The sequence below is a fragment of the Mobula hypostoma genome, chromosome 5 (genome assembly GCF_963921235.1).
Source record: "Mobula hypostoma chromosome 5, sMobHyp1.1, whole genome shotgun sequence".
Taxonomy (NCBI): Eukaryota; Metazoa; Chordata; class Chondrichthyes; order Myliobatiformes; family Myliobatidae; genus Mobula; species Mobula hypostoma.
This window is the reverse complement of record NC_086101.1, coordinates 169,379,993-169,390,726: the sequence shown is the minus strand read 5'-3', so window position 1 is coordinate 169,390,726 and position 10,734 is coordinate 169,379,993. Positions and strand designations below refer to the sequence as shown.

Here is a 10,734-nt window from a genome sequence, read left to right as displayed (position 1 = left end):
CACAAACAAAAATAATCTAGTATACTCTAATTTATTTGGTGGTGTACAAAAACTAATCACTTTACTATTCTGAATCTATTTTTGTATTTGCCTTGCATTAAAGAGGTTTATCGTATGTACTTATTTCTTATGAAATGGGAAAAATAACAAGGTAGAAAGAATTTAAGATACTTAAATTTTGAAAGCAATAATTGCTTTGCATTCCCAAACTTTAATCAGAGAAGATATTTTCTCAATAATGGAATGATTAAAATAATGGAAAGGTTAAGTATAACATCCAATTGTTAATAAAAATGCAGTCACTCAGGGCAAAGAAAGATAAACTAATAAAGTCAGTTGTGTGGCATGGCCCATGACAATTTTCAGAACATCTGTCAGATTTCATAAGCATTTAAAAGAATTCTGTAACAAGGGTCATTCATTATGTCTGTGCTATTATTTTGATTTAACATGATTTTACAGCACAGAATGGGTCTTTTCGCCCACGATGTTCAGCCAGTCTTTTAATCTATTCCACAATCAATCTAACCCTTCCCTCCTATATAACCCACAACACTCCATTCTTACATCCATCTGTTTATCCAAGATCCTCTTAAATGTTCCTTGTGCATCAGTGCATTCCAGACACTTACCATTCACTACGTAAGGATTCCACCTCTGATATATACCCTAAATTTTCCTCCACTCACCTAAAAGGATGTCATCTAGTACAGCCATTGCTGCCTGGGAATAAGGCACTCTACCTCTAATAATCTTATACACCTCTATCAAGTCATTTTTCATCCTCTGTTCCAGAGAAAAGTCCTAAGCTCACTCAACCCTCTTTTATAAGGCACGTTCTCTAATCAGGCTGCATTCTGGTAAATCTCCTCTACGCCGTCTCCCATTATCACCAGGATTACTGTGGCTTTAACCTTCCACATCCTTTCCATCTACTCTTTCAAGCACTTTTATTTCTCCACATTTTCATTCTTTCTTCCTGATATAACTGTCATTCGGGATTGCCACATCTATTACTATTGCTTTCTCTATTCCTTGTCCAGTTTTGCTGTCTGGTTGGTTGGCCAGTATCTGCTTGTCAGCCTGTATTTGGAAGTCCCACAGGATCTTAGCTCTGTCATTCTCCACTGCCTTCTCAGGTGTTTCCCATTTGGACTTGGGAGTGTCCAATCTATACTCAGTGCAGATGTTCCTGTACACAATTCCAGCAACTTGGTTGTGCCGTTCAGTGTATGCTGTCTTTGCCAGCATCTTGCACCCTGCTACTATGTGCAGTACATTCAGAGAAATACAGCCAAAAAAATAAAAAATAAGCAGGCCCCTTGGTCCATTTGCCACATTATTATTTTGCCTAGTCCCATCGACCTGCATCTGGACCACAACCCTCCCCCCACCCCACCCACTCATGTACTTCACCAAACTTTTTAAATATTGAAGTCAAAGCCACATTCAACACTTCCGCCGGCAGATTGTTCCACACCCCTCACCACCGAGTGAGTAAGCTACCCCTCATCTTCCCCTTAAATATTTTAACTTTCACCCTTAACACATGACTTCTGCTTCTAGTTTCACCCAAACTCAGTGGAAAAAGTCTGTTTTTGCCATATCTATACCCCTCATAATTTGAGGATTTGTACAAAAGACAATATCAGAATGGAGTATACCTGTAGACTGGAGCTGATCAGACAATTAATTAAAACTTAAAATTCCCCAGGCACGGTACAATTCAAGTCAGAATAATGCATCACAATACGAATATTTAAACTAGAGATGTTATTTAATCAAAACAGGCCAAAGTTTGAAATAGTCTGCCATTGAAATTAGTTATACTGGATATGCAAGTGTTCAATGAAATGCTGCCTGTCAAATAAGGAATTCTGTTACTACAAACAACTTGCATTTTTTATAGCAGCTCTGATAACATTACATGTTTTAAAGCATTCCTACCCAATGATCTGTTACCGTAGGGAATCACATCATCAAATTCAGGAATGACAATATCCCATAAATAGCAATGAATCTAATGTTCCCATTATCTGTTAGCAACTGTAACAGAATACATTTGGCCTACAACACTGATAACTTAAGCATATTTTCAAAAATAGGATCTATAGGATCTTCTATATCATCATGAAATAGCAGACTTGAGTCAGACAGAACAGACACTTCTTTTTAAAACATCTTCCTTGGAAGTTAGTAGCTCTGGCAGTAAATGTTCCTTCAAAAATCCAATGTTTTCCAGGATGCTGCTGGACACAGCATGAAAGAAAGAATACTGAGAGATTTTTTCTATGGAAGAATGGAACACATGAATAAAAAATACTACTGCGCTACTTTATTGTATCCCTTCCCCTCACACTAAAACTGTTTTAGGAATCAAAAATTGTTCAGTCACATCAACTTCAGCCTTACCAATAAACTAGGTAACATGTTTTTTATTAAGTAGCTAAATTTTATTAACACTTAAATGGGATGCATGATAATTAAATTTAGTCTATTGGACCAAGTTATGCCCTACTTATCTTGATGAGATTTCATAAAATTTAGCATTTCCTCTGATTCCACATTTACAATAATCAGAGAGAACAGCAAGAACCCTCATTTAATCATTAAAAATATAATGAAAGTGAACCTTTTAATAAGTATGTGATCTTAAGTGTCTTAAATTTTTATCATATTGCATATGTTGTTGTACAAGCAATAACATTGAAAACACATTTAGCTGCGGTTTTTATTGCAGTATTTGTAAAACACGTGTATGCAACCCTTGTGTTCTCAGTTGGTCTCAAGTACACACAGGCTGGTGGTGAAGTTCTTCGATTTGAAATTTATGTTTCTTTCCAGCCAAAGTTCCATATCCATAAACACTGAAGTGGCTCTGGCTCTAAACACCCACTGGTCTCTGTGGCAGGCAGAGGTTGTAAGGTTCGTTTGCCACCCAGAAGTCTTCCGATTTCCAATCAACTCCCTGAAATAAAGTAAAAGGTTACTTAAGTGTGAGGTTCTACAGCAAGATCATCCAATCTATAAATGAGCTTATTTTTGGATTAACGTATTATCAGAATATGCTTCTTCTATTAAAATATTCTATTGGCAGCTTCATCTCCTAGCCCTTGTGTTGGTGGGAAATCTCCATCTTCAGTGACTCAGGCTGCACCAAAATCTTTTGGCACAGCCAGAGCCCATCTCCAGAAGAGGTAGAATAAATGCAAAAAAAAATTCTAATTCATGGTTCCTTTCATGCACCAATCCCATATCTCTTGGTTTCTAAATTCTATCTAGCATTTCACTTGCATTTTTTCCCCAAGCTAATAATTTTGTCTCCTCTATACTAGAGAAGCCAAGTACAGAATGGGTAATTTGAGTTCCTGAGTTCACTGAGATCCTCCAAAGGTGCTTTTTTTTTTTTAACCTCCTTCAAATTCCAGCATCTACAATCTTTTCTATTTACATTTTAAAATCCATTCCTTTTGTAATAAAATCTGATAAGGAATTTGCCTTCCTATTGAATTCAAACTCAAAAAAAATCTGCAGTAACTTTTCTGGACAACATTTAGCATCCTTTTGTTAAATATGGCTGGCTGGCATCCAGACTGCTAGGTGTACTTTTCAAGTTCAAGTTTAATTATCATTCAACCATACATGAATACCCATGAATACAGTCAAATATAACAGCATTACTCTGGTGCCAAGGTACAAAACACAGTATCAACAGTCATACAGCACAAGGCACATATAAGATAGCAAACACACACAGTATAAGATGGCAGTAAAATACAGTCACACACACAAAAAATATAGTCCAAGTCCCTGAATCCATGAATGTTGCAGCAGTCTGCAGTTGAACAAAATATAGCTTGTCTTCTGCTGAGCAAACACTGCAGCATGGACGTCACGCCACACGGCCTCCGGCACTCTGGTGCAGCGCCCGACTCCGACGCCTCCCCCGGGTGGGTGCAAACAAGTGACACTGTAGCTTAAGGCCTAGTCCATTACAACCAAGGTCACACAGCTCCCTGCCATCCACTTCCACTGTTTGCCAATGAACAAATGAATTGTACTTGTGGCATTCCATTCCTCCAATGTCCAAAAGGCAAGAAAAGCGACAAAGATGATCACTCACTGTTAGGTTGCACACCACCATCTTCAAGTACTGACATCTCTGTCACAGGCAGCAACATGACCTGCACAAGTCCAGCTACATTAGTTACTCCACCAACGAGCAACTCGCTGATGGTTTAAGACCTGAAATACTTTAGATTCTTAATGTCCAGCAGGGGCTTGTAATTGTAATAAAATAGGTTTTAAAAAAGACAGTAACACCTTTGGTTGACCCCCGTAGAAGCCGCTGCTTCCTGTGGCGCTGCTGTCTTACTGGAAGTCTTTTTCCTCTGCAATATTTTACACATTCTTACCACCAAACCGAGCCAGGGAATAAAAGCACATATTCAAAGTGCTCTAGAACAATGGTTACCCATGGAATTTCATCAGGAGATGCCTTCTAAGGAAAGGAAGTCACACAGACCTTAATCAATGAGCATTGATACATGCGACATTGCCCTATATCAGGAATATTTCAGAAATGACAGCTTGACTGCTCGAACCTCAAAGCATCACAATCATTCACAAACGGTGACTTTAAGGAAGCTTGTCTCAAGAACCAAGGTACCAGTAAAGACAGCCAATGAAAGCAATGTGGTGTACAGGATTACCTGTGGAGACTGCAAAAAGAACTATGTTGGCCAGACAGGACATAAACTCTCAACTTGTTTATAGGAACACAAACTGGTGGTATGAAGACATGATCCACTGTCGGCACATGAAGATCAAGGAGGACACCACTTTGGGACACCACGGAGATTCTGGTGCAATCAAACATGAAGCAGGCACAAGAGTTTTTACAAGCATGGTTCTCTCTTATAACTCTGTAAACAAACATATCGAAATAGATGTCATCTGTGAACCCCTAAGAGCCAAAGTAATGTGAGCCAATAGATTTCAAAGGTCAATTGTAGGGGTAGCCAACCAGTACCGAGGCAAGCGAACGCTATGTGAATGCGAGCTCTCCCAGAGGAAAACACCACAACTGTGCACTGAGGTTGTTACCTCAGCTGGTGATAAAACACTGCAAGCTAATTGCCAAAGTCAGCGAACACTAACATCAAACACTTCAACCTGAGCTACCAATATTCACTACCATCAAAAACAAAGTTGATGTCTCAGCTTTTGAACCTCTCAGACATGGATGAATTGCATCAATGGTTTAACATCAACCAAAGGCTGTCGTCTTTTCAAACCCTTAAAACAAAATGTACAAGAATGGTTAAATGAAGAGCTTTATGTGATTGGCCAACTCTGGACATTCCCTTACTTGACAATTCAACTAGCAGTACAAATCAGTTGGCCAATCGTGCCATTTAATGAAGACTCTTTGATTGAAGGGAAGCTTCATAATTTCTAATGCTCTGCTTTTAAAACTTTCAAGCAGTTAGTTTTGTGTGTTAACAATGTCTCAAGAGGTTTCACGCACTCAAAAATGCTAATCCAGTTTTTTGCTCCACAGAAGCTGCTTGATCTGTTAAACACTTCAAGTTGTTATTATTTCAATGAAGTCACCAAACAAAGTACTTGTAGATATGAAGGAGCTTCTTTATTTAACAAAACAAGATACAGCAGGCATCATATGGAGACACTTTCGGCTGAAAGGTCTAGCTGGCCTAACACTGGGCTCAATACTTTATATGCTAAACATTAAAGGACAACTCCATATTTACAATCTATCTACAATGCTTTCGTTGAAACTACACACAAACTTCACAGCTTCTGGTTCATACACACACCACAGACATCCAAATGCATTTTAATCAGCATTGTCCGGTCTGGGATTCATGGCTTTTAGAGTTGTTCAGAGCTGCACTTCAAATGAAATCTACAATTTACAGATCTGAAAACTTGCGCCAAAGTAATTTGCTAAAAATAAATGTACTAAACCCAAAAAAAATCACTTTATTAAAGTGAAGCAAAGCCATCCTGTTTTAAAGAAAAATGATACTTGAGAAAACAAAATCCACTATTTTCTATGATAATATGACACAGAATTCCTAAAATTAATGAGTATTACAGCAAGGATAACATCTCTAATATTTCTTTGCCACAAAATCTCCTTATTTGCAAGAATATCTGAATTGAGGTACACAGGAAGAGAAAAAAAGTGATTAATACAGCAAAGGCAGGATGGCATTAAATAAAAATTTTCCAGATAAATCCACTGAAAACAATGCTTTATCCCTAGATGAAGCTATATTTAAAACATTAAAAAAAATCTGAAAAAAAAACTTGCAAACATAAATGATTTCACTATCACCATTTATATGATTGTAAATTTTACCCAATTGGAAATATAATTTGCATAGCTGTTTTCCCTTCACATACCTTTTCAACTGCACTGGGCCAATCATCCTCTCCAGTGTAGTGTGTATCCAAGACAAGGAACTTTGCTACCCCAGACTTTTCATTCCATGCAATTCCCAGAAGAATGTGTGCTAAAGTCTCACTACCTGATTTGTTAAGCAAAAGCATTAAAAATGGCAGGATACAAGTTAGGGAATTCATGTTAGAAAAAGCAGAATTATACAATTTAATACGTTTCAAAATAAACAACTGTTTTAAAAAGATAATCACAAAAGTGATTAATATAACTCTTTCCTAAAATTGACTGTTTTACATCCCAAAACATTCTAAACTGCTTACACTGTATTCTCACTAACCTAAATTGGTTCCTATTTCAGAATAGGTTTGATTTCAAAATTCTGTTACCTTTAAATCTCTCCTTGACTTACTTCTCCCTCAAGAAAATGCCTCCAATTCCACAACCCTCTCCAATCACAATGCTGGAAAACAAATTAAACTACAGGTGGTAGAATCTGAAATAATAAAATAAATGCTGGAAGAGCTTAGCCAGCCAAACAGAAATGTTGCCAAAAAAAAAGAAAGAAGAAAAAAAAATGGATTGACGCAGAGTCTCAGCTCGTAATGACAATGATCCGTTTTGTCACCACAGATGCTGTGACACTGCTAGACCAGCTGAGCTCCTCCAGCAGATTTTTTGTTGCCTCAGATTCTATCATCTGCAGTCTCCAAGTAGAAAAAGTGACTGATTCCTCTTTCCATGGACACACACAAAATGCTGGAGGAACTCAGCAGGCCAGGCAGCATCTAGGAAAGGAGTATAGTCAACGTTTTGGGCTGAAACCCTTCAGCAGGACTGGAGGAAAGAAAAGCTGAACAGTAAATTTAAAAGGTGTGGGGGGAGGGGAGAAGAGAGAGAAACACCCCTTCTCCTGTCTACAACCCTCTTCCTCTTCCTGGACAACCCGCCCTGGTCTTCTGCCTGCTCCGGACCTTTTCATTGCCAACTGCTGACGGGACATCAACCGTCTAGATTTCAACACACCTCTCACCTATTCCAACCTCAGTCCTTCCGAACGCTGGGTTCTCCACTCCCTCCACACCAATCCGAACCTCACCATCAAACCCACAGATAAGGTAGGTGCTGTAGTAGTCTGGCATACTGACATCTGCCTTGCTGAGGCCCAGCACCAACTCTCAGACACCTCCTCTTACTCACCCTTCGAACAGGACCCCACTAAGGTGCACCAGGCCATTACCTCCCACACCATCATCAACCTTATTGATGATGGGGACCTCCCAACCACCGCCACCAACCTCATAGTTCACGCACCCCGCACCTCACGTTTCTACCTCCTACCCAAGGTCCTCAAACCCCCTTGTCCAGGTAGACCCATTCTTTCAACTTGTTCCTGCCCCACTGAACTCATATCTGCATACCTCGACTATTGCTTATCCCCCCTAGTTCAGTCCCTTCCTACCTACATCTGTGACACTTCACATGATCTGGATCTTTTCAATAATTTCAGGTTCCCTGGCCCCTATCATCTTATTTTTACTATGGATCTCCAATCCCTCTACACCTCTATCCCTCACCAGGAAAGCTTCAAAGCTCTCCATTTTTTCTGGACACCAGACCTAACCAGTTCCCCTCCACCACCACTCTCCTTTGCCTAGTGGAACTTGTCCTTACTCTAAATAATTTCTCCTTTGGCCCTCCCACTTCCTTCAGTTGTCTTCTTTGGAGACAATTTATCCACTGACGTCTATTATAAACCTATGGACTCTCAAAACTACCTGGACTATACCTCTTCCCACCTTGTAAAAATACCACTGCCTTCTCTCAATTCCTCTGCTCCCGTCGCATCTACTCTCAGGATAAGGCTTTTATTTCTAAAATGAAGGAGACATGCTCCTTTTTCAAAGAAAGGGGCCTCCCTTCCTCCACCAAAGCTGCCCTCAACTGCATCTCTTCCATTTCATGCATGTCTGCTCTTACCCCATCCTCCCTCTACTCTACCAAGGATAGGGTTCCTCGTGTCCTCACTTACCACCCTACCAACCTCTGTGTCCAGCATATAATTCTGCAAAACTTCCGCCATCTCCAACAGGATCCCACCACCAAGCACACCTTTACCCTTCTCCCCCCCACCCCACTTTCTTCAGGGATCGTTCCCTATGCAACTCCCTTACCCATTTGTCTCTCCCTGCTGATCTCCCTCCTGGCACTTATCTTTGCAAGTGGAACAAATGCTACACCTCCTCTCCAACTACCATTCAGGGCCCTGAACAGTCCTTCCAGGTGAGGCGACACTTCACTTTCTGTTGGGTGTGTATGATGCTCCTAGTGTGGCATCCTGAAAATCTGTGAGGCCTGATGTAGATTGGGAGACCACTTCGCTGAGCACCGCAAGAAAAAGCAGGATCTCCCAGTGGCCATCATTTTAATTCCACTTCCCATTCCCATTCTGATGTGTCTATCCATAGCCTCCAATGTTGTGATGAGGCCACAGTTAGGTTGGAGGAACAACACCTTGTATTCCATTTGGGTAGTCTCCAACCTGATGACATGAACATCGATTTCTCGAACTTCGGTACTGCCCCCCCCCCCACTATTTCCCATCCCCTTTTCCCTCTCACCTTATCTCCTTGTCCGCCCACCGCCTCCCTCTGGTGCTCCGCCCCCCTTTTTCTTTCTTCCATGGTCTTCTGTCTCTTTCATCAATTTACTTCCTGGTTCTTTATTTTATCCCCTCCCCCTTCAGGTTTTACCAATCAGCTTGCGTTTCTCTCTCCCTTCCCCCCACCTTTTAAATCTACTACTTAGCTTTTTTTCCCTCCAGTCCTGCCGAAGGGTTTCGGCCCGAAATGTTGACTGTACTCTTTTCCTAGATGATGCCTGGCCTGCTGAGTTTCTCCAGTAGTTTGTGTGTTGCTCAGATTTCCAGCATCTGTAGATTTTTCCTTGTTTGTGATTGGATCTCTTTTGATTGGCCAAGGTCTTGCAGCATTTTGTTATTACCTGAAGTATTTATGCTCTTTTAATTAGACATTTTCAGTTATTTACTAATCCATTACTAATACTTGCTTCAAGAGTCAAAACACCAAAATTAGTCAGTTTTTATTTTCAATTTCTTCTTATGCCTAATTTTCTACCGAGAAATGCTAAAATGATTGTTAATTGGAGTTTTCTTTTGAGATCACTAAAAACTCTGCAAATATGCAATATGCAGATCAGCCACAATATTTAATTATACACCCCTAGATAAGTCTTAAATTATGCAAGTTAACTACCATATTTTATGCAAAATTAAAAGTTCACGTCAGAAGGCAATTGTAAGAATGAAATGATAAACTTACCAGCCATAATTGGAGATCCTTGCATATCGAAATGCTCAGAAAGTTCCCTGGCATGCAACGCAAACTCAGAACCTTGTCTGTAAGAAGTTTTTTTTCCCAATGTTGGCATTAAATCAATAACAAAATCATTCATATCTGCTTTAGACTCCATGATACAAGAAATCCCAATACAAAAGAGAGTAGATCCATAATAAATATGTGGGGAAATTAATTAATTCTCTCCACTAGTTTCTGTACATCTCAACTAAAAGTTATTATTTTGTTTACTTAAAAAGTGTCAGGTTCATTCAGCACTAAAGTGAATTATACAAGTAGCCAGTTGTCATAGTCTAAACCCATATCTAAATGTAGATGAGTAATTGGGGGCAACATTTTCCTCATATACCAATATTCACTGTGTGGTTATCAGTTCAATAAGTGTGTGATTACTGAAAAGTACAGATTAGAACCTTATATGGGCCAACCATACAAATAGAGATACAAAACCAGTCTAAGACTGGATAAAAATACATAATTCTAGTAACTCAGTGTCACTGTATAAAGTACAAACACACTGAGAAAGAAAGAACAATTGTGTTTGGATTCCAGGTCCCTGCTGTAAATAGACTCACTTGAGATTAACAATTGCAAAAGAGGAAGAAATGAGTTGAAAAAAGATGACCTTCCATTCTCCATCCAATGATCTAATCAAAAAGAGGAGAGACTGTACTTGATTTGGTATTGGGAAATGTACCTGGTCAGGTGTCAGATCTCTCAGTGGGAGAGCATTTTGGGTAATCATAATTCTATCTCCTTTACAATAGCATTGGAGAGAGATAGAAACAGACAGGTTAGAAAAGCGTTTAATTGGAGTAAGGGGAATTATGAGGCAGGAAATTGGAAGCTTAAATTGGGAACAGATGTTCTCAGGGAAAAGTACGGAAGAAATGTGGCAAATATTCAGGGGATATTTGTGTGGAGTTCTGC

At 39.6% G+C, this 10,734-nt stretch overlaps 1 protein-coding gene across 1 annotated transcript in view; it reads right to left on the bottom strand.

Moving 5' to 3' along the window:
• Window positions 1-1,466: 1,466 nt before the first annotated feature.
• Window positions 1,467-10,734, bottom strand: part of ufsp2 (ufm1-specific peptidase 2) — a 55,138-nt gene continuing 45,870 nt past the window's right edge. Inside the window, exons 10-12 of the mRNA XM_063049388.1 lie at window positions 9,769-9,845; window positions 6,433-6,557; window positions 1,467-2,968 (exon numbers count right to left, since the gene is read on the bottom strand). Coding sequence (XP_062905458.1) covers window positions 2,885-2,968; window positions 6,433-6,557; window positions 9,769-9,845 — 286 coding nt within the window. The 3' untranslated portion in view covers window positions 1,467-2,884. The remainder of the gene's footprint in view (window positions 2,969-6,432; window positions 6,558-9,768; window positions 9,846-10,734) is intronic.